The 24578-nt window shown below is 48.1% G+C and overlaps 1 protein-coding gene across 1 annotated transcript; it reads left to right on the top strand.

Annotated features, from left to right (window-relative positions):
• The first annotated feature begins 1902 nt into the window (after positions 1-1902).
• LOC144113879 (tubulin beta chain-like) lies at positions 1903-19819 on the top strand. The gene is made up of 6 exons (XM_077647255.1): positions 1903-1918; positions 2286-2396; positions 3023-3267; positions 16946-17145; positions 17450-17886; positions 19638-19819. Exons 1-6 carry the CDS (start codon positions 1903-1905, stop codon positions 19817-19819), a joined length of 1191 nt encoding a protein of 396 aa, XP_077503381.1.
• The last annotated feature ends 4759 nt before the right edge of the window (positions 19820-24578 follow it).

The raw sequence follows: 24578 nt of genomic DNA, 5'->3' as shown, positions 1-24578 counted from the left end.
CCGTATGGTGTTTGGCGCCAATGTTAGTTTTGGGAAATTTCCGAGGTGTCGTTCTGGACCGCGGGGCACGAATTATCTGCAGAGGTGATGATCTGCAGTGTTGGGGAACGCCGCAACAGTAGGATCCTCACCGCTCGCCAGAGGTTGTAGAAATATACAACCAATAGGAAATGCTGGAACGAGCTGCAGCTGCCCATAGCTACCAAAAAACGTGCAGTAATTGATTTACCCCTCGAAGTGACGGTATTATCAGAAACCCGGTGGCGGCCTGAAGAAGCCGAGCATCTGGTCGAAAGATGCTTTTGTGACCATTAAAAAACCGTTGAATCACCGGCGGTGCTGACATTCGAACCCAGTACGTCCTGTGTATACGGGGCATATGCTGTATGCTACCAGGCCCTCACTGCGATTTTTGAACAGGAACTCCGATTTCGCGAAACCAATGAGTGCACTTTTTGAGGACGTCCTCATCTCGTTTTTATACGTAAATATTTGTTTCATTTCTGACTTCCTTCCACCAGGAGTCCGATCCCTTTTATTTAGATTACTCGCAGCCAACTTTGTTAAAATTGGACTGGATGTGACTGGAGGCAGTTCTGAAATGAGGTGCAAGAAATGAGGTGCATGTAAACGTACCACCTGTTGCAAAACTTCCTAGGCGGATGCACCCGTGGCCGGAATATGGTCGCACGCGTACGGTTTCGTTCATTTCTTGGCGGGAACTTGTGAATGTCAGCGGAATTCGTCCTCGACATTTTAAACGGCAAATCTATATGCCGTATCAGGGATCACCGTAACACTGTTCGCGCGCACTACGGCCACGGACGCCATGACCTGCGAACTGTCGCAACATGTGTGCATGCGACGCAGCAGCCGTCAGGCACGGCCGCCTTTGTTGGATACATGCGTCTGCTTATCTGAAAACAGCGCAACGGACGCGGACAATGACAGGAGTGGACACAAACTCAGCAGTATGCGTCCACTTTTGTCGTTGTCCGCGTCCTTTTCGCCGTTTTAAGATATGAAGAGCCAACTAGACCGCACCTCTACCATTGTATGCTTATCTGAATTTGGAGATGATAGGCGTCTCGCACCTTGTGTTCTCTTCTAAGCATTTATCCATGTTTAAACGTTTTTCGCGCCAAAAGAACAAAAACAAAAAGGCATGCCGATAGCTTATTTCTCTTGATCGTTTCTTGCGGCAGAGGTGACGTGATGGCGCAGGTACCATTCAGCGATTGGCTGAATTTTCTTTCTTTTTTGCTGTAGCTTGCCCTCATTAACGAAATGCTCTTGCTTGTCTTGCGCGTGTTCTCGGCACCTGTAGATTCTCGTCCGCGAGGGGGCAATACTGGGCAAGCGAGTAACGTAAATGATGGCAAATTTGAAACCCCGCCGCGGTGGCTCAGTGGTTAGTGCGATCGGCTATTGGGATCGAGGACGCAGGTTCAATTCCAGCCGCGACGGCCGCGTTTCGGTGGATGCGAAATGAAAAAGACCCATGTGCAGTGCGGTGTCAGTGTATGTTAAAGAACCCTGGGTGGTCCAATTTACTCCGTGCAGCTAAAGGCGTTTGGCTCTGCAGCAGCAGCTAGGCAGGAAAGGGACACGTCCTCAGCCCTAGCAACACCGCACCGTCTTTTCAACTCCCCCTTTAGCTACTCCGCTCTCATAACCCGAATAACGAAGAGCGCACTCCACACGGCACGGGTACAAACGCCGTACTCTTTCCTTTTCGTGCTTAGCCCCTGCCTCATGAAAACCGACCGAAGCGACTGGCTGGAGGCGCTTTAAGAAGAGCATTCGCCGCTACATTCTTGAGTTTTAACAGACTATAGTTGTGTTTTTGGCACATTTCTTTCGACACATACTATTTCCTCATTGAAAATTTTGACGAGAAGCATGACGGACGAATACCGTATGTGTTCTAATAGCATACCTACTGTGCAAATGTAAGTTTTATCAAAGGGGCTGCGAATGCTGATCATGATGATAGCATCACAAACGCACTCCCAATGGTGCATGAGCGCTCGAAAACGTTCTGCTCTGTCGTGTAACGCAGCGGCATCGAAATGTTTTCGTCATTATGTCTATGTGCCTTTATGCGCATGCAGACATGCCCCATGTGGCGACCCCACAGTTCCCTGTTCGGTGGCGCTCGTCTGCTCCGCATGCGTTCAGCATTAGAAACTGCGTGGCAGACTTGCTGGCAATGTTCCAGTTCACGCAACGGTAGTAAAATACTGACGGCTGTAAAGAAAAAAAACCTGCTTTGTATTTTTCAGGCGGCAAGTATGTTCCCCGTGCCATCCTCCTCGACTTGGAGCCAGGAACCATGGACTCCGTCAGATCGGGACCTTTCGGTCAACTGTTCAGGCCCGACAATTTCATATTCGGTAAGCGTCTCTTTTAGCTTCATATCTTCGTTGCTGTTTTAGCATGTACTGATCAAGTTCAGCTCAACGTCATCAGCTGCACGTGTGTGCGCAAAGGTTCGTGGGGAGCCGGGCTTAATTCTAGCCGTCCCTAGCCGGAAGTTCCTTGCAGCAGCTGCTCTTAGCCCATCGTAGTGTTCGTTAGGTTCAGCCACAGCTTAGGGTTAACAAAGGTAACTCGATTTGCTCGTACCTGTGCTCAGAATCGGCATTCATCGTCGGCTGTATAATCTTGGCTGTTTCCACTCTTTCGGTGGCAAATTCGCTGCGTACAAAATGCAAGTGAACAGCAACTGAGGCGACCATTGCAACACGAAGCTTGCTGCCCTATGCGCCTGACATACGTTCCTGAGCGCTGAGTTTCCATCTTGAAATATGAAAAGTTATTTTATAAGGTCGGCGAATTTGATCTGAAGAGCGCTTCACTATCATGCGACTGAAGAAAAATTCGCGTAGAAACAGGAAAGGTTTCAGCGCAAAGCGCCTTAGCGGCTACCTTTTTGGTCAAAGCTTATTGGCTCAAAACAGCGGCTCCCAGCAGCGCGGGGATATGCAGGTGGCGTACATATGCGCGGTGACTTTCGCAGGCCAGAGCGGCGCCGGCAACAACTGGGCCAAGGGCCACTACACTGAGGGCGCCGAGTTGGTGGACTCCGTGCTGGACGTGGTGCGCAAGGAGGCAGAGAGCTGCTACTGCCTGCAGGGCTTCCAGCTGGCCCATTCCCTGGGCGGAGGCACCGGCTCCGGCATGGGCACGCTGCTCATCTCGAAGATCCGGGAGGAGTACCCGGACCGCATCATGAACACCTTCAGCGTCATGCCCTCCCCGAAGGTGAGCATTCGTCGTGACAGCTTCCGCGCCGCCGGCACGTGTCTTAAGCCAGGACAGCATCAATTCCAGCGAGACGCAAACTTTTGTGGAGAAAAAACGCTAAGCCGCCCGTGTGCTGTGCGATGTCAGTGCACGTTAAAGATTCCCAAGTGATCGAAATTATGTCGGAGCCCTCCACTACGGCACCTATTTCTCTTTCTTCTTTCACTCCCTCGCTCATCCCTTCCCTTACGGCGCGGTTCAGGTGCCCAACGATATATGAGACAGATACTGCGCCATTTCCTTCCCCAAAAAACCAATTATTATTATTATTATTATTATTATTATTATTATTATTATTATTATTATTATTATTATTATTATTATTATTATTATTATTATTATTAAACTGCCGTCAGATATGAAGGCTTCACCACGTCCGCATGTGGTGACCTCAGCGAGCTTTCTTTCTTGATGTCTACCTACTACGGTGGTATCGAACACCGCACTCGCTCGTGAAGATGCGAGACTTTACGTCACCCACCGCTGCTGCCAAACGAATGGCGCGAAAACAGCTGCAGAGTGCAAGCGCACGACGGCTGTAACCTTAAAGGGACCATGAAATGGCATATACTGAAGTTAGGAAAAGCGCACGAGCGATCGCTATTCCATCACTCGTCACCGAACAGCAAAAAAATTATAAGCTAGCTTCATTAAAAGACTACAGACATGTAAATTTAGTTGCGCGTTTTATTCTTCCATATGATGCTTTAGGCATTATCATACATGGATCATCGTCTGGTATTCGCATACAACCGCTAAATCACTGATTACTGAATTCCTTCCCTCATGCTGTTTCGGTTTCATCAACCGAACGATGGTTGTGGCATCTAGTTCGACTTTAGGTCATGTGAGGCACGAAAAAAACTGCAATATAAACGCTGACACGTAGTTTTAATTCACTGTAACGCTTAAACAAGCCTGCTTCAAGAGCTGGAATAAAAACAAACGACGTATCAGCAGTCATACTGGCGTTTTTTTCCTGCCTCACGATACTCCAAGTCCAACTACACGTCACAGCCATCGTTCGGTTGATGAAACCGAAACAGCATGAAAGAAGAAATTCAATTATATATTATTTATCGGTCGTAGGCGAAAACAACGCGGCGATACATGTATTCTAATGTCTAAAGCATCATTTGAAAGCAGAAAACATGCGAGCAAATTTTTGGTGTCTACAGCACTTTAACACCGAAGATATCGGCGATTAAAAATGATGCTTCTTAGCTTCCCTCAACTCTTACACAACGACGTGCCGAAAAAAAAATGGCTAGCGGTTTATCATTGCTAAGCACGAAATAGTGCGCGAAAGCATGGTGGACCTCCCAAATTTTGAGGGTGGGCCAAACCCATTCTGGGGGTGTCGCATGTCGGTCCCGAACGTAGGTCAATTTTCAAATTTTAGGGGGTGGGCCAACTCTTATTTTTGGAGGTGGGCCAATTCCATTTCGAGACGAGGTGAAGCCTGTCTTCCACCTGAGAACAGCCAGATTCACCGGCAGTCGAATTCGGTCAAGGTCATTCGAAGGGCAAATTTCGGGCGTCCTAACCATGTTTGGGACATTCTTCATGTGCCATATCAGGGCCGCCGTGGTGGCTGAGTGGTTATGGCGCTCGGCTGCTGGCCCGAAAGACGCGGGTTCGATCCCGGCCGCGGCGGTCGAATTTCGATGGGGGAGAAATTCTAGAGGCCCGTGTACTGTGCGATGCCAGTGCACGTTAAAGAACCCGAGGTGGTCGAAATCTTCGGAGCCCTTCACTACGGCGTCCCTCATAGCCTGAGTCGCTTTGGGACGTTAAACCCCCATACACAATATACACCATCATGTGCCATACCATGTGTTGCTGTCCTTACCCTGCAGAACCATCCCCAGAATTGAGCTTCATTGCCATGCACACCCATTTCCTTACTGAGTCTGGCTGAGGCTTCATTTTCTCCGCGTGAGACATCGTCGAAATCGTTAGGGGTTGGCTAGGATTGCTTTCGTTCTAACAGAAAACAGGTCGGGGCAGCGCACTCCCGCCCACGCCACCTGAGCATGCCCAATGGGCAGTGGGCGTCAGGCTGCCCACTGACATCTTTGGGTTAGGAGCGGCTAAGTATAGTGTGCTAAGGCAAAGAATGCGAGGTGAGCTGTCGCCCTAGCAGACTGCGAGTCAGTGCGAGCAGCGATTTAAATAGAAATTGTAAATTATAGACATGCTGCACCATCATCATCACCATAAGCCTGACTAGGCCCACTGCAGGGCAAAGGCCTCTCCCATGTCTCTCCTATTAACCCTGTCTTTTGCCAGCTGCGGCCACCGTATTCTCGCAGACCTGCTGCATGTTTGCAAACAAACAAGGTGTCACTGCAGTCGCTAGCGGGCTCGCGGTAGGCTTGTAGGCGCGTTGTCGGTTTCTGCGAATCACCAAGTGGTTGATGCTGTTGATGCTTTGAACTTCGTAATTTCTCGAAGTGCACAGGCTCGCGTTGACCACGTACGGCCTATTCAGAGATATTGTTTGGCACTGTGTGTTGTATATATGATCAGTTGCAAACAGAAAGCGTTGCTGCCGTTGATTTCTACGCTAGACGTGGAATAAAATAACCACTTTTTGACGCTCTGCACTAGCCGGAATAATTCCACTTCGGGATAGCAGTGAGGAGAAGCTCTGGCGTTGTTTCGGCGGAGCAGACGTGCGCTCACCGTCACTTGACACACGTGCCGCGCAGCGAGGCAAGTGGGGACAGCGTCGTGTCTCCAGTCTCCTCTGTCGCGTTTGAGCGCTGCTTTTCGCCACAAGATCATGCACCAACGAGGCCGATTTGTCACCTTATTAAAATGGCCAAACTGATCGCAATTTTTTTGTGCAGTAGAAATTTAGAAAATTACGCTTTTTTGATGTGTGGGCGTCGAAGATTGAGCGAATCGCTCTTCTGGTGGCCTCGGCGCATCGCGAATTCCACGGGTTTCCGACGACGGTGCACAACTATCTTAGTATCACTTGGAAGCGGAATGATCAGAAGATCAGAGGTTCCATTGATTGCAGTGCCGCATTTCTTTGACCAAAAGAAAAAGCTACGAGGGTGAACGAAGCAAACGAGAGAAAAAACTTTAAGGTTGGTTTTCTCAGCTTTCACGTTTTCTACGATTGGCATCACTCATCCCTTCGTAATTTCGTAACGAATAAAAATAGAATGATTCTATTTGCTGCGAATGAATCCTGAGACGTTGATTTATTTATGGTTTTGTTTATGAAGGTTTAACGTCCCAAAGCAACTCAGGCTATGAGAGACGCCGTAGTGAAGGGCTCCAGAAATTTCGACCCCCTGGGCTTATTTAACGTGCGCTGACATCGCGCAGTACACAGACCTCTAGAATTTCGCCTCCATCGAAATTCGACCGCGGCGGCTGGGATCGAACCCGCGTCTTTGGGGTCACCAGCTGAGCGCCATAACCACTGAACCACCGCGGTCCTGAGATATTGAGTAGTGTAATAAATCTGACAATTTTTTGTACACATGCAGTAGCATGTTGAAGTTATTTTTCTAAGAAATGTGTTCACGTAAATATGCATGCTAGAGTTTAACTTTTGTTTGCATACGTACTTTGCATAAAAAAAAGAACAGTAGCGTCATCACACAAAGCAGGGCTTTGTGAACATGCTGGCATAAAAAATTTGCGCACTTTCTACTTAATTATTCTACAATCGGAGATGACTTGACGACGGTGTTAATTATAATAACCCAACATCTGTACCAGCCAGCTGAAAATAAAGCACAGCACTGAAATTAGCATAAAAAGTTCACAGTTGTGCCAAATTTGGTTACATCTCATGCATAAATAACGAAAATACTTTCAATTTCCCCGTCTCCTCTCAATCTCGCTGCATTGTTTCACCCGACAGTTTCTGTTAGTGTACCCCCTAAATGAAACGTTTGCATAGCCGCCGCGGTGGCTCAGTGGTTATGGCGCTCTGCTGCTAACCCCAAAGACGTGGGTTCGACCTCGGCCGCGGCGGCGGTCGAATTTCGATGGAGGCGAAATTCTAGAGGCCCGTGTACTGTGCGATGTCAGTGTATGTTAAAGAACCCCAGGTGGTCGAAATTTCCGGGGTGCTCCACTACGGCGTCCCTCATAGCCTGGGTCACTTTGGAAAGTTAAAACTCCATAAACCAAACCAAACCAAACCGAAACATTTCCCTAGCAACGCAGGAGTCTGATTGAAAGACCCAGGGGCTCAAGCCGAAAAATTCCACTCGCCTGCAACTACGTGTGCTGGACGCAGCTTCGTGTGCTCTCATCTATTTGCGCTAGCTTTATGAGATACCTTGGAGGCCGTTGTCATGCGATGGCAAAAACGAAGACAAAATCACGCTGCAACTGGAAACGAGGAAGAAGAAACGAAGAAGAAGATATAGAAGCATTGACGATATAGGAGCATTGACAGGCTCCCAAAGCACGCGCAGGGCCCTCGCTGAAGACTCGATCGCCGCCGGCCACCAAAGACACCGGGCGCTGTACCGGTGCTACGAAGTGAGACATCCCCGGGGTTCCTCCTAAGAGCTCCGTCTCGACGCGTTCGTCCTGTTCATCGCTGCCCCGACGGCTCTGCTCTGCTGGGAACGATCGGCTAAGTTTCGGGTGGCTGATTGTGGCATTTTCTTTCTGCGTCTTTGCGCGGTAAGGCAGTGTGTCCGGACTATGTCCACCCAGTCTCCCGGCCAGGGGAGTTTTCTCTGGTCGGCTTCTCTGTCAACTGATCTCCTACCGTTGGAAGCTTTTTTGCGCAGTGGTGTCGGCAGTATCCCTGTCGCGCTGGTGCCTAGGGATGGTGGTGCTATCAGGATGAACAACCCTGGTGCTGTTCGGGCTGCTTTCCAGTCGACGACTTCTCATTATGAGTCAATCTCAGAGGTTCGCCAGGTTGGACGCGGTGGCATTCTGTGCAGATCGCCAGACCTCGCCTGTGTAAGAGATTTACTAAAATCCTCATCCTTTGCCTCCCTTCGGGTAAGTTCTTTCATCCCTTCTCATCTGGCGTGCACGAAAGGTATTGTACGAGGTGTAGACTCTTCCCTGTATCCGGCAGAGACTCTTGAGCTTCTGTCGGCTGCAGGTGTTGTTGCTGTGCACCGCTGTAGCCGGGATGTAAACAACGTGCGGATGCCCACTGAATCAGTGATTGCTACCTTTGCCGGCACTTCCTGCCCATCTGAAATCAAGGCATGGCCTCTAATTTTGCGAGTAGACCCATTATCATCTCGGCCTCTACAGTGTAACAACTGCTGGCGCTATGGACATAGCGCTGGCGGTTGCAAATCCAACTTGAGGTGTTGCAACTGTGGGGATGGTCATTCAACAAGCACCTGCACTGAGAAGAATAAGAAGTGTTGCCTTTGCGGTGGTGCGCACTCTGCAAACTACTCAAATTGTCCCTCTCGAGCTCAGGAAATTCAAATTCTGGAAATAATTGACAGGAAACGCTGTTCGCGCCGTGACGCTATTTCCGAGGTCAAAGAACGTGCCCACGGTTATGCCGGTGCGACCGCTCGGCAAGGTGTCATGCTAGACTCAACGCTGTCCCAGGCAATTGCGGCTGCTGCGGAGGCTTCGATGTCTAAAATGGTAGAAAAGATTGTCGCAAGTGTGTCGGAGTGCTTTACAAATGTTCTAGCGACTCAGATTACACATGCCGTGCAGGCTAGTTTGGCACCTCTTTCGGCAACAATTACCTCTCCTCTTATCCGGTCTCAAATTCCAGTAGCATCACAACCCCAGGAACAAACTTCTGTCCCTTCCGCTGTACCTACCTCGGGTACTTCGAGGGATGTTGATATAATGTATGATTCCGAGATGGTGGAGCCTGATGCGCGGCTTCTTAAGCGCAGTGGGTCCCCCATGTCTCATTCGTTGTCTTCTCAGGGCACCCAGCTAAAATCAAAGAAGCAGCAGCTTGGCACTAAACCCAAGGATACCATTTTGGAGCAGGCAGTTGCTGCTGCTAGACTTTCGCAACCATAGCGTCGTTGCGAGTTCTGCAGTGGAACTGTCGTTCGATTCTTTCCGCTTCCACAGATTTACACTGCCTTTCTACGCAGCTTAATACGGATGTTATAATTCTGCAAGAAACGTGGCTTTCAGCTGACAAACATTTTCATATCAAAAATTACCGGTCATTTCGCCTAGACCGCCAGTCAAGAGGCGGGGGTTTACTAACTTTAGTCTCTTCAAAATTTTGCCACAGGGCAGTGGTATCTTTTCAACAAATGTCTCCTGACTGTGAGATTTTGGCAATAGACTTTGTACTTCCTGGGTGCTCTCCATTTTCAATAGCAAATTGTTATTTCCCCAATGGAGTCCAGGATGTTAGACCTCTGGATTTTTTACTCGTAAACTGTAAAAACCCAGTTCTCGCGGCTGGGGACTTCAATTCTCACCATGTGTCTTGGGGTTTTAGGACTAATTCGTGCGGCAAGCGCCTTTGGGACTGGGTTTCTGATCACAACCTGATGTGCTTAAATTCAGGATCGGCCACTTATTTTCGCTCACACACTCAATCTGTTTTAGATCTCACGTTCATTAGTCCTGGAATTGGCGTAACGAATTGGTCGACAGTTGATAGCGGCACTTCAAGTGATCATATACCTATTCATTTTGATATCATATGTCGTGTTACTCCGGCGTCTTCTCAGTTGCGGTCACATGTAAATTATGACAGATTTCAGACGGCGTTGCGCTCTGCCCTTGCTCCAGGGTCTAACATCGCCGAGGTCCACCAGTCAGTAAGAATATGTCTGGCTATTGAGGAAAGCCGTAAAAAGTCGGAGTTCCTGGTGAGGCCAATAAAAGAGAATTCTTCTAACTGGTGGAATGCGGACTGTACAAGAGATTACAGGCGGAGGAAGGCAGCATGGAAAAAGCTTCTTCATAACCAATGTCCGAATAAATGGAGTGATTATAAATTTATTGCAGCCACCTTTAAACGCACAGTTTCTCGCGCAAAGGAAAAATATGACTCAGAACACTTCGATTATCTTTCAAAGGCGGGCAACCGACGTGCACTATTCGGTTTTCTACGGTCTAGGAAACAGCTCATGTCCTCTCATAATTTTCAGTCATTAGTTATGTCACCTGTAGAAGCTATCCAGGCGGTTGATTTAATAGCCACAGGCCTGCAAAAGAGGTTCTCGTCTTTACTACCTATGCGACCATTGTTGTTTGCACCAGTCGTACCAAATGATAATGACTCACAAGTAAATCTATCAGAGCTTTCACAAGTTGTCCACAGATTGCCAGCTGCTGCTCCTGGCCCTGATGGTGTTACCACAAAGATGCTCAAGATTCTATTTGAAGAGTCTCCCAACTCCTTATTGCACCTAATAAACTACTCTCTCAAACACGCTTGGATACCTTCTGAGTGGAAGCTGTCCAAGGTGATCCCTTTACTTAAAAATCAGGGTGGAGGCTATGAATTGGATAATATTAGACCAATTTCATTAACATCAAACGTGGTAAAGTTGATAGAAAGGTTGTTACTAATTCGGGTGTCAGCCATTGTGGACCGCAAAAGTATACTCAGCCCGTGCCAACTCGGTTTCCGGCCACGGTGTTCGATATGGAATGTACATGCTGATCTTGAGAGCAGAATTATCCTTGCTCGTCGTCAACGCCTGGTCGCGGCTTTGGTTACGTTAGATGTCGCCAAAGCTTACGACAGTGTAGAACACTCCATCCTGATACATAGGCGACAGTCTCTTCAATTTCCAGATTGTATAGTTGCATGGATATCTGAATTTCTTCATAACAGGGAATTCTTTTGCGTCCATAATGGTGTTCATTCAGAGAGGTATAGACAAACGCGAGGTGTACCGCAAGGAGCTGTTCTTTCTCCTGTGCTCTTTAATATTCTGTTAAGCTCAATTCCTCTCCACCGCCATGTACGCACTTACGTCTATGCGGACGACATTGCGTTTTTTGCTGCTGCGCCGGATATACATTCTCTGTATGGTCTGTTGCAGTCATATTTGAATACACTTGAGCACTGGTTGAGCGCATTACACCTGAAGTTAAATGTTGGCAAGTGCGCTACTCTTGTTTTCCCTCTATTCACTCCTGTAGTGGTCTCTCTCACTTGCCAGTTAAAAATAATAGCGCAGGTTCAATCCCTAAAATACCTAGGGGCCATTTATGACAACAAACTCACCTGGCGACCTCACATTGACCATGTCGCGGCGAAAGGGGCTCGTGCCGTGGGCATGTTACGGAGATTATGTCATCACCGGTACGGCATGCGCAGAGATGCGCTATTAATGATCTACATAATGTATGTCAGGCCAATTTTAGAATTTGGATCAGTGTTGTTTTCAGGCTCGGCTACATTAAACTTCGCCCTCTCGTCCTTTTAGAGAGGGAAGCACTTCGCATGTGCCTCGGCCTTCCAAAATGTGTGGCTATCAATGTGCTGTACCTTGAAGCCCGCATTCCGTCTCTCTTATCACGACTTCAATTTTTAACTGTGCAAACTTACCTCAGGATCTATGAATCCCATTTCCACCGTTCCCAAAGCATTTTCTGTTCTCAGCCGACCTCCCTTTTTGGTGTCCCCTGGTCTCGTTTCAATTCCCCTCAGGTAGTGTTTGTGCAAATATTACTTCAGCCTTTAGATGTAAACATTTATGATATCCTTCCTGCACTTCGGAATGGGCCCACTATTCACATTGTTTTCGACGACATATTCCCAAAAAATGCAAAACTTTTGCCACCGAGTATTCTAAATGGCCTTCTAGAAGATCATCTGAGGACCCTACCAACCGATATAGCAATAGCCGCTGATGCATCGCAATGCAATGAAAAAGCAGGTGTGGGAATATTTTGCTCCCATTTAGACTGGTCCTTTTCTCTGCGCCTTCCAGATTTCACCCCTATTTTTCAAGCAGAGTTTCTAGCAGTTGTACTTGCTCTACGCAAGCTAGACCCCTCTATTACAGCAGTTGCAGTAATTACTGATTCTTTATCTTTGTGTTCGTCCCTCGCTGCACAGGTTGACGGTCCCATTTTATCAACTTTCTTATCCCTACTTCCTCCGCATTTGAGCCTTGTTCATTTAGTATGGGTTCCCGGCCACAGCAGTGTGACAGTAAATGAGATTGCTGATAATCTCGCAAAGGCTTCCCTCAGCGGCCCCGTGTTGCCAATCATCCCGGCTACAGCCTACATTACAGCATCTAGATTTCGGCGACGTGCGTTTTTAAGCTCGCAAGACACATCACTTTTAACATCGGCGGATTATGAGCACCTTAAATATTATTGGAACAGGAAAATTTGTTGCTCTCGGCAGCTTGAAGTATCACTGACGAGGCTACGCTGCCGCATCCCCCCTCTAAATTTCTATTTACACAAGTCGGGTTTGGCGCTCTCTCCCCTTTGTGCATTTTGCCGTGAGCCAGAATCCATTGAACATTTTTGGCTGTATTGTCGCCGATTCAACTCACTGAGAAAAAGGTTGCTGGAGGAGCCCTTGCAGCATCTTGGCCTTAGTTTGAGCAGCCCGCTCTTGCTATCATTTGGCACCACCACATTTGGGTTCAGCCACAGATCTGTTTGCACCGCTGTTCAAAATTTCCTGATAGAATCTCACCGACTGCCTTGCTAAGTGTTTCAACCTTTTCTTTTCTATCAATTATTACATTTTGACTAAATCATTAATATTTAATCACTCTCTTTATTATTATTCTTAAAATTTTAAAATCAAAACACTCATCCCTTTTCTGTTCATGACGAAAAATTCACAGGTGTTATGCTCCCACGTGCTTTTCCTTTTTGTTAACTGCGTTCAGGTGAATAGCCACCCGATTCTTGGCCGATCCCCCAGTGTGGGTATGTGCCATCTTTTGATAGGCTAACAACAGCAACAACAACAACTCGGTAAAGAAGAAGAAAGGGCCCTTCTTTTCTTTTTAATCACTCGTAAATTTCACCCAAGGCAAAATAGCTTGGCACCATTTACCCTGTTCTATGGGGTCTCCCCACTGAACCCTGGCCAATGCCCCGTCGTGGGTATGTGCCATGTCACGAAGGCAACAACAACAACGGCCCTTAGTGTCCATTGTGCTGATACGACCCGACGCTGTTCTACGGCTGTTCTATGTCGCCTCCCGCTTCATCTGGCCTCGCTGCTGAAGCGTGTCTTGGTGGCCTCGCTGCTGAAGCGTGTCTTGGTGCTGCTGATCCTGTAAACTCCTGGTGAGGCCGTTCCGCGAGTGGGGGATTTGGCCAGGTTTTTTCCCTTTTGGATGTAGGCTTCATGTTTCTTAGGCTTACGGACATGGCTATGTCTTCCTCGGGCACAGGTCCGGTAGCCTGGTTCGCCAGTTTGCCTAAATTCTTTTTGCCAAGCGTATCCCTGTGGCTCTGGTCCCTGTAGGAGATGGTTTAATTAAGATCAAAAACTCTCATATGATCCAGGAGCAGCTGAAGGCAGCGACCATTCGATATCTTGAGATTTCCGAGGTTCGACCATTTGCCAAAAGAAGAATTCTGTGCAAATCACCTGATTTGGATTGTGTTGCAGACTTGCTGCAGTGCACCTCTTTTGCCTCACTCCCGGTGAAAGCGTTTATTCCCGAGCAACTCGCCTGCGTAAAAGGAATAATCCGCGGTGTGTATCCCTCCGCTACGCCAGAAGAAATTCTTGGACTTCCATGATGCCGGTGTGGGCATCCTCTCAGTTTACCGCTGCAACAGAGGCTGGAGGCTCTCGTATTCCAACTGAGTCTGCTATAGCAACTTTTGCGGAGTCCTCTTGGCGATGGGAAATCAGTCTGGCCCATTGTCTACCGTGTTGACCCACTGCAGCCCCGTCCATTACAATGTAAGAACTGCTGCCGTTTTGGTCAGAGTGGCAAATCTTGCAAGTCGGCAACGCGCTGCCGCGTTTGCGGCGGTGCTCATGCTTCAGACGTCTGCACTTCTAAGTCTGATCACGCAGCTGACGATCCCACCTGCCCAAAGCGTGCCGATGAACAGTGTGTCTTGGACATTATTCAGCGCGATAGGTGCTCGCGCGCGGATGCTTATGCCCTACTTGATTAGAAGCATTGTGCTTTAAAGGTGAGCGTGCCCTTGGCCGGTTGGAGAGGATCAGCAACAAAAAATTTGGTATGAGTCGGGACACTTTGCTCTTTCTGTACAAGACATGTGTGCTTGAATTTGGCTCTGTTCTCTTTTCTGGGTGCACAAGGTACAAGCTTCAACCCCGGTTTGTTATTGAGCGACACGCTCTGCGCCTTTGCTTAGGTCTGCCTAAATCAGTTGCTAACGCTGCGCTGTACTTGGAGGCGCGGATACCTGATCTAAATTTGCGGCTCAGCTTCTCACTGTGCGGACATTTTTAATGTCTTTGGAGCCTGTTCCTGAATTGGCTAACCCTATATTTACAACGAACCCATCTCTATTCTTTGGTAATTTTTGGCCTAGGTATAAGCTTCCTCAGGTTGTGTTCACTAATTCCCTGCTGTCAAAAATTTCTGTATCAATAAATTCTGTAGTACCAGTTAACCACCGCCGGGCTGATACAGTAGTCCCCTTTGACGACACCTTCCCAAGGAATGCTAAGAATCTGCCTGCAAATGTTTTAAATGGGCTTATTAAGGAGTGTCTGGATAATTTCCCTAACCATACTGCCGTTTTTACAGACGCCTCCCAGAAAAAAAAAAAGCAGCCATTGGCATTTACTCAAGGGCTCTTGAATAGAGTTATTCATTTCGGGCTCCTGACTATACCCCTATTTTTGTCGCCTAGTTTCTGGCCATTGAGTTGGCCTTAATAAGGAATCCCTGCAGTATCTCTCAGGTTGTTATACTTTCAGACAGCCTTTCCGTCTTGATAGTGCTCGAAAAATCGAGAGATACTCCTATGAGCCGTTCCCTTCAATTTCTTGTTCCACCACATATTACAAAAGTACGCTTTCACTGGGTCCCTGGGCACTGTGGCATTGCTTCTGATGAGAGAGTTGATTTTTTTGCAAAGTCCGCCCTTGGTGGACCTATTGTCCCGTTCGTCCCTAATACTGTCTACTTGACTGCAGCCAGCGTCTCCACTACTTGAGCCATGAGCCTCTCCTTGCTGCAGCGAATTTTCAACACCTGGCATTTCCTTGGAGTGCGCGGATGTGCAGTTCAAGGCAATGTGAAGTGTCCACGACCCTACTGCGCTGCAGAATACCACGACTAAATCTCTACTTATGTCGATCAGGGATATTTCTGACCACCCTATCTGAGTCTTTGGCGAAATTGAGTCCATAGATAACTTTTTCCTCTTTGCGGTTAACTTCTCGCCGTACAGCTTACTTAGAGATCCCCTCGCTCGACGGGGGCTTGCTCTATTTATTCCGATTCTCCTCTCCTTCGGGGCAAGCGCCAAGGGATATGCATTGAAACCAGTGTGCGATTTTATTCACGAATATATAATTGCATCAGGTAGATTCCTCTGCTAGAATGAGAATTCCCTGCTTTTTCATTTCCGTTTTTTTTAATCTTGATTTTTAATCAAAATTCGAGTCTAGGTCACAAAATTATCCAATTACACCACTCCTTGGCCATGAGTGCGTTTGTATCAGCATTGCACCCTGGCCAATCCCCCGCCGTGGGTATGTGCCATTAAGCCTGAGGTCATCATCATCGTCATCAACTCGGGCAATGCGATCGCGGCTGCTTCTTTCCAAACAAGCTTCGCGATCATGCACCGCCTCATGAAACAGCTTATGACATATGATGCAGTGAAAAAGCACGTGGCTTTTAGCACACGTACAGAAACATGCCAACGTGGCCGTGCAAAAACGACACAATTTAGCAGACTTCTTTCTACACAGACCAAGTAATTATGTCGGCCATATTAAGAAATGGCCTGAAGTGAATATTATGTGCCATGAACGCGGCTTTATATGATCGTATAACTTCCACACACGTTTAAGCATTATCTGCTATCAACAAAAGACCGCATTCCTTGGTGGTGATTCAGCCTGTCAGCGCCCAGTGAACACCAAAACGGCTCGACGTGATAATTACGTGCGCAGACATTTGTGTTTTTTTCCCCTTAAGCAATTATAAGCGTACTATGCTGATGTTCATGAGAATGAACGCAACTCCCCAGCTACGAAGTACATTGCCTGGAAGCGGCGATCGAGGCCCAGACTTCGCGCTTTACTACCGTGGCCCATTCCTTAATGCGGTATCTATCAGCGAGAAACATATCGAGGCGCGGGCATGATGCAGTTGCGCAGTCCCACCAGCAGCTGCAGCAGCTGGTGGGCACGGGCAGGCGGAACCTATTTTGCCTGCCGTGCCAAAGGCGCTACTGACATCAGCGCCACCGCATCTGCATGACGTCGGGGCGTGAAGGAGGTGTGTGTAGGGTCCACGCAGAGCTTTTGAATTTGACTCGAATTAATACTGACAAAGGCCACCTCTACTGATCGCTGCCCTAGAATTTGACCATCAAAATAATTTCTTGTCCCTTTAATGCTCGACAATGGTAGCGAGAAATCGAAGAATCACAGTGCTTAAAAATGAGAAAATTTTTCTTGTGCATAGATGTGGTAGGCTTTGCACCACGTCGACAGAAAGTGCGAATTCAAGCGCATTCAAAACTGCAGGTCTCCGACACCGTCGTCGAGCCCTACAACGCCACCCTCTCCGTGCACCAGCTGGTGGAGAACACCGACGAAACCTACTGCATTGACAACGAGGCGCTATACGACATCTGCTTCCGAACCCTGAAGCTCACCACTCCCACATACGGGGACCTCAACCACCTGGTTTCTGTCACAATGTCCGGAGTCACAACATGCCTCAGGTGACGAAGCTTTCTTTTCTCAGGGATCGTAGTCTATTACTGTCACTCGACATCTCTATATGCGAAGCTGTAGTGAGTGGCACCGATCACTGCCGTCGACGAATGGCCCGATGCCCACAATGGCCACAGGCGCTTAGGCCTGCAAACTACTTCACCACACCTGAAGAGGGAATAGCTTGTGTTGTGTATAACTTCGTAGCACAATTGGGGACATGAATGGCGCGGCGCCTGCAGGCCCTTGTTCGCGGTGCTTAACGCAAAAAAAAACAGTCTTAAAGCAACTTAATTAACCATACACACGCAGGTTTCCCGGCCAGCTGAACGCTGACCTGCGCAAACTGGCTGTCAACATGGTGCCCTTCCCGCGTCTGCACTTCTTCATGCCCGGCTTCGCACCACTCACGTCCCGAGGCAGCCAACAGTACTGGGCGCTGACCGTGCCAGAGCTGACGCAGCAGATGTTCGACGCCAAGAACATGATGGCCGCCTGCGACCCCCGCCACGGCCGCTACCTGACGGTAGCCACCATCTTCCGCGGCCGCATGAGCATGAAGGAGGTCGACGAACAGATGCTTAACGTCCAGAACAAGAACTCGAGCTACTTTGTCGAGTGGATCCCGAACAACGTCAAGACCGCCGTCTGCGACATCCCACCCCGTGGCCTCAAGATGTCTGCGACGTTCATCGGGAACAGCACGGCCATTCAGGAGCTGTTCAAGCGCATTTCAGAACAATTCACTGGTCAGTCATTTATCAGAATTGCTCGAATTACATTCTACTCATAGCACAGCATGCAGTTCACACGTACACTCTGCAGTTGCATAGAGCGCCTACTTCATCGTTCAAGGGCAACTTTGGGATTATTATTTTTTTTTAATCTTAAGGTGGCGCTCCCGTAATATTGCTTAAAGCCCTCTCTGTTCGTTGCAATCTGTTGTTAATAGAACTGTGAGTAAAACAATCATCAAAGAGCAAAAATAGAAAACCTAAACCAAAACAGGGGTGTGTTGGATGCGGTGTTCTTTTGTGACAAAGATGACGTCACAAACAGTGTCGGCAAAACTTTTGTACGCGCAGTTCACTGACAAACCACAAGCTGCAAGGAACGACCCCGTTCATTAAACATCTCAGATGACAAGCGCGACATTTCCCTGTTCACCAAGTGCAGACCGTGTATCAAGGAGGGGTAATGTTTCCGACGTTACAAATTTAGCAGTGCCCGTAAAAATCACTCATAAAGAGGTAACGAAGCGGCCACCTTTAAAGAGACTCTGAGGACAAATTCAAGTAGGCCTGTATGGAAATTTAGCAGCGTTCTAATTGCGAAAGACACTTTTATCAGTAAAAAACGGAGCTTCTACCACTAAGGCTAGGCGAAAGGGAAAGAGATGGGCATTTGTTCCCGTGCCGTGGGGAGTGAGCTACCTCAGACCTAGATACCCTACACAATCTCTAGAACTTCCCCCATTCAACCCTGCGCACCTATAACCCGAACAGTGGACAACCCAAACGGGGACAAAGGTCCGTCCCCTTCCCTAGCCAGGTAAAGGTCAAAAAATGAAATACAGATGCCGCCATCACCGACCGTTTTTGCAAGCAAACTACAGTGCTTCAAGAGTTTTCTTCCTTTTTTGTTTTTTGGTCGTGGATCCCTGAGGCTAGTCTACATCGCTATTCACTAAGCGGTGGTCACGAATTTCGCTTGTCTCGACGTCACGAGTTTGAATCGAGAAGCGGGAAAATTTTTAAATCCAATTTTCTCGACATAATGCGTATTTTGTTGCCGGATAAACATCTACATACCCCATAAAGAGCCGAAAATCGATTTTTATTAAAAGCAAATGTCGGATGTAGTTACGCCCTTTAGATGGCGAGCGTGTGTGAGCACTCCCTCCTCACGCTAATCCGCGCCGCCGCTCAGCATACAAAAGAAAACTTGGATTATTCCACTTCTGTTGCAAGTTTAGGCAGGCCTATTTTTGGACGCCATCGCTCAATCCGATCCTCATGATCGAGAAAGGCGCTTTTTGAAATCGGATACTCAGGAATTATGGACAAAAGTATTTTTAAGCAAGAAGCCGTTCATGAACGCAGTTTTCTCGTATAATGCAAGATTTCACTAAAACAATCAATATATCCGCAGATCACCCGAGGCAGTCTCTTAGTTTTTTTTCTATTCACGTTTTCGCTATCTTCAAAAGCGTTCCGGTGCGATCGCTGGAAACACTTTAAAAGGAAGATTTTGCTACATATCAGAATAATGGACCATTACCTTCAATATTTCCTTAACAGTGTCTTACAATTTTCCAATTTTCAAAATTTTTGCCGGAGAAAGCTGGACTTGTTGGCGCAGAAACAAAAATCCGAACAGCTGGGTAACTTGGTGGAAATAATTCGGACGGATAGAATTGAACTAGCTGTATAAGTTCCGCTGCAATTCGTGAAAGCCTACAAAAACAACTAATATTCGTGGTGCCCGTCTTAATTTGCAGCCATGTTCCGCCGCAAGGCCTTCTTGCACTGGTACACTGGGGAAGGCATGGACGAAATGGAATTCACCGAAGCAGAGTCCAACATGAATGACCTGGTGTCCGAGTACCAGCAGTACCAGGAGGCCACCGCCGACGTCGAGGGAGAGTTCGACGACGAGGACGCCCTCGCCGACACTGCCTGAGACACCGCTACCGAAATTCCCATTTGGCTTGCAGAGTTCCGATTAAGTTAACGATGTATATTAGGCAAGCCAGGCTACTGGCCATGGCGAGCATTTGGTTTTACTAGAAAAAAAAATTGTTTGGTGTGACGCAACACGAAACGATATATATTCGCAATAAAGTCCCAGCATGAGTTGGAAATAACGGCGAGAGCAAGGCTGTTCTATCACTTGGGGGCGTGTATTCTATCACTTGGAGGCGTGTAAGCTCCTGTTCTTGTTGCTTGGCAAAAAGAGGGCGCCGCTACTGATGGTGACAGCGCTCCATAGCGCCACAACGAATGCAAGTATGCTGGCGCTACCAACGCGAACGAGGACGGCTTAAAGAAGCCTCGGAGAAGTTGCATGTTATATACAATTAGCAGCTGATAATCAATTTAACCGTAGGTGAAATCTCCGCGACGTGCGGCACGAAGCGCGGTGGCTTCACCATGTGCTCGTACACTGATATTGGGAGGGGGTGGAGGATGTTCGCCCCCAATCCTCAAAGCGAGAGGAAATTTTATACAGGAAAAACCACGCTGAACTCAATTTAGTTTTACAAAAAAAAGTCGAAGAAATGCATGGTTCAAACGGACCCCCCCCCCCCAACCGCCCTCTCCAAGAGTGACCCATATCCACGCCTGGTACCGGTGGACCATCAGAACAGAGTTGGATTAAATGCTTCAACGGTTGTTTTCTCATTAATGCGTTTGACCAGCGCAGCTGTTGAACGCTTTCGCGATTGAGTGTAGACCATGGTGTAAGAAAATATTCTTACACCACGGTGCAGACACTCCACCAGCACCTGTGCGGAGCGCGCTCGAACGGCTATTGGGTGTTCGCGGTGACGTACACGCGGTAGGGTCAAGACCAATTTCCCAATCATCTCATCTCACAGAATCTGAGCACCAGGCCAGGGGAACATTAGAGACCGATGGGTACGCGGCGGCAGGGGTCGAATCCCGCACCTCCCGCAAACAAGGCGGATGGCATGCGCTAGGGCACCGCTACGGTGCACGCCACAAGTGAGCTTCCCTGTAATTAAGAGACTGCTCGAACGCGGAGTCCATAACATTACAAGAACTTCGAGAGGTCCACATACAAGCCCAGAACCTTTGATTAGGTGCTGCCGGACGACACATACTCAATCAGCAATAGGCCTGCATCACTATCTCCGCAAACAATACATCACTAAGAACACTCCCTACCCAGATCTGCACTTCGATCCATGTCAAACCATTACCGAGGAACATGCACCCCCACCGTAATCAAGGTCGGAGAAAGGCGCGCGAGGCAGCGCGACATAAATGGTATGGGGATGCGTTTGGGTGGATGCCACCTGCGATGAGCATGGAGCCACTGCGGTTGTCCGCAACCCCCACATAGCCTCCCTAACTTTCGAGCTTCCTTCAGGCACCACCCCTGAGGGAGCCGAGAAGACCGCTATTGCTCTGGCATACACAAATGTCGGTTACATCATCAGTGAGTCAAAAACAGCCATTCTAAACTATGCCAGGAACAGGGTTCACCACCCTGCACAATCCCTGGTGCACCCCCCCCCCCCACCTATTCTAACGCGCTGAGCTCATCTGAATGCTTGCGCACTTGGGAAATCCCAGCAACGAGGCCGCCGACTCCTTAGCCCGAGAGTCTAGAAGTCGGGCACAGGCGGACCTCGTGGGGAATTTCTCGAAGGAGCGTATGCACTCGCTTGCTGAGCTCACCACAAACTCCCGCGCTTAGCGCCCTCATCTCCCGCCACCCCACCCATCCCTTACTACCGCAAAGAAATCAGTCTGGCGTCCCCTGCAGACGCACACGCTACTTACACCAGCCCATCTCTATAAATTTAAGCCAGTACCCCCATATGCACCTTGTGCTCCCGCCCAAAGGCCACCCTTGCACACATCCTCCCGTCATGCCCGGCGTCCCCTCCCCCCGCCGGGCTGGTGCCTCTCCGAACCTGAGAGGACTAGGACACCTCGTTGCGGTCAACGGACCTGACCATTCAGAAGATCGTCGTCAGCCAGGCACCGTGTCACAAGAATGGATGCATTGCATTCTTGCTTCTAGGTCATAGATAAGCTTACCTATCGCCATTTTTCCTACACTGAATTATCGATATACCGGTATATCAACTATTTCGTGAACCCCTTCGAGTTTCATAATCCAGGTTCGACTGTAATATTTTATTTACGAACACAAATAAAGTGACCCGTTACAGTGGCTTTGGCGTTCAGCACCTGATCCCAAGGTCCTGGGTTCGATCCCGTCCGTGGTGGCCGCATTTCGATGTAGGCGAAATAAAAAAACGCCCGTGTGCTGTGCGATGTCGTTGTATGTTAAGGAATCCCATGTGGTCTAAAATCCGAAGCCCTCCACTACGGCGTCCCTCATCGCTCGTGTACGAACCACAATTCACAAATCGAGCGCTGAAAATGTGCGTCGCATGAAGCATCAGGCCGAACTGATCCTCTTTATGAGTGGCAGCTCTAAGTGGTTTAACAGAGAATACTGGGGGGCCCGTTCATATGCTACGTTTTCGTTTATATTAGCTCTAAGTGGGCCACATGCAAGAATATCTGGTACGGATCCAATTGGACTTATTTTTGGAAATGTGGCGGAGAGTTTGAAGTCTGCTTCACTTCCGCCACCGGTTGGCCCGGTATATTGCACTACCTCCGCAATCGGCCTTGTCTTCAACGCGTCTTTACTATCCTGTCTTTCTATCCCATCTTTCAACTCTCCTACTATCTGCACGTGGTAGCGATTGTGGCTCGGCTTGAGCCAGTGAGCAGGCCTGTGCACTTTCCTTTTTTCTTCCTGGCAACACAGACAGACAGACAAACCATAGGGACAGGAACTGCCGCAACGTTTATGCATATGGTTTGTGTGTCATGCATGCTCGCCTGCGGCCTACTTGGAGCTGCCACTTGATTAGGAAGCCAGCGGTTAACCTTTCTATAAGTGTTCCAGTTGGAATGCCCCTCCTATTCCATTTGAAGCTTGCAATTGGTTCCAAGTAAATAATGGGATATTTTCCGACTGGAAGCAAACAATTTGTTTTGTGTTGGCCGGCATTACAATTGGACGCTCCAACTGGCCTTCCAATGGGCTCAAAATATACATGGGAGGGCACAACCAATTTTAATGGCCGCCTTCTTAGATTCGAGAAACCGAAACTATGCCGCCTTTTCGTCCCCTGACGTCATACTCACATAGTTCTACCTGGATCATTCCACGCCAAACATCCCAGGCGTTGCGCTCGACCATCTAAAATTTGTTCAAAAAATTCGTGGAAACATCGTAATGTGCGTAATGAAAGCCTGAAGCATTTTTGCCTAAAAAATTTATTCGTGAAGTGAGGGAAGATTGAATATTCAGAAAAAATGAGAAAACAGGCACTGCTAAATAAGCAAATATTTAGAAAACACTCCAAAAAGTTTTTCATTGACATTTGCACAGATTCTGTCTTTCGATACAATTCGGAGCATGCTGCTTTACACGGCATAAATATTTTTTTTAATCGAAAAAAGTATGAAAATGTGTCATTTTTGATATTTTTTGTTTTAAATATGAACTTTCTCTCGGAAATTCTGGAATAGCCGTTTTGTTCCTGTAGATGTCCAGTACCTATAATAAATTTTACAGGTGATGAAACTGCGGATGCAGAAGGAAAAAATCTAGTTACAAAAGTGAATTTTGAGCCAAAACACTCGTTAATTTCACCCTGAGGTGATCCAAGTAAAAATACAAACAATAGCGGATTACGTAAAACAGCTTATTGCCTTCCATTTCTGAAGTTTTTATCGAGGTAATTTTTGTTTAAAGCGAGGAAATAATTTTTGAAGTTGAGCTCTCGGGCCGTAAGTTGCGTCGTCTCTTAACGCCTCTTCACCGCAGAGCACGATACTGCAGACACTGTAGCCACGCGAAACCTTATAGTCCTTGTTCTTAAGTGAGGTTTGCACTGCAGGCAAGCATGGGAACACTGAGTAGTCAACAGGTGTTCGTGCGAAAAGATTTTCTTAACGCTGCTAGTGCGGCACATGCCCAAGTGGGCTAGCTGTTTGGCGTGATTCTGTCGCAGTCAGTCATTCTTGTCGGCGCCATGAAAGACGTAATCAGCAGCATAAGAGCTTGTGAGACACCGATCTGGAAATGACTAGAACGATGCGGTGTTGAAACAATCCGTGCCGCAGTAGCACCATGTGGTACCTGACCTTTGTGGCCGTCAGAAGCTCATGTCCGGTTGTTTCCGTTGTGATTAGTTTGTTGTATTTGATTTAATCAGTGCAATTTCTACATTAATACTCCAGCGACAACTATAGACGAGACACTATGCTGGTGAAGCACCTTCATGCGAGCGACGCACCTATGCCAACGCCTCCTAAACTTTTCAAGGCCTGTGCCCTCTCTAGCGACGTCAGCACCCACCGTCCTACCTGGGCATTGCCATTGCCTGCGGCTGCCTCCGGTTCTCCATACCGGCCTTTCCGTCCCGTCGCCTCCCGGCTCATTTTTCCCCTCTTGTTACACGCAGCTAGTTCGTCGAGCCAGTCGCCTCGTGGTCGCTTCAGTGCTGTTTTCCTTGCGCCCGTTCTGCGACATGCGGGCTTCGACATGCCTAACAAGTATTGTGTACCTATGTGCTCAAGCAACTACAAGACGGGGAACAAGGTTCAAGTGTTTCCTTTGCCAAAGGATGAACAGCTTTACAAGTGGCTCAGTGCGATTC

Source organism: Amblyomma americanum, chromosome 1, assembly GCF_052857255.1.
Source record: "Amblyomma americanum isolate KBUSLIRL-KWMA chromosome 1, ASM5285725v1, whole genome shotgun sequence".
In the NCBI taxonomy this organism is placed as follows: Eukaryota; Metazoa; Arthropoda; class Arachnida; order Ixodida; family Ixodidae; genus Amblyomma; species Amblyomma americanum.
Note: the sequence above shows the minus strand (reverse complement) of the source record. Positions and strands in the feature narration are given on the sequence as shown.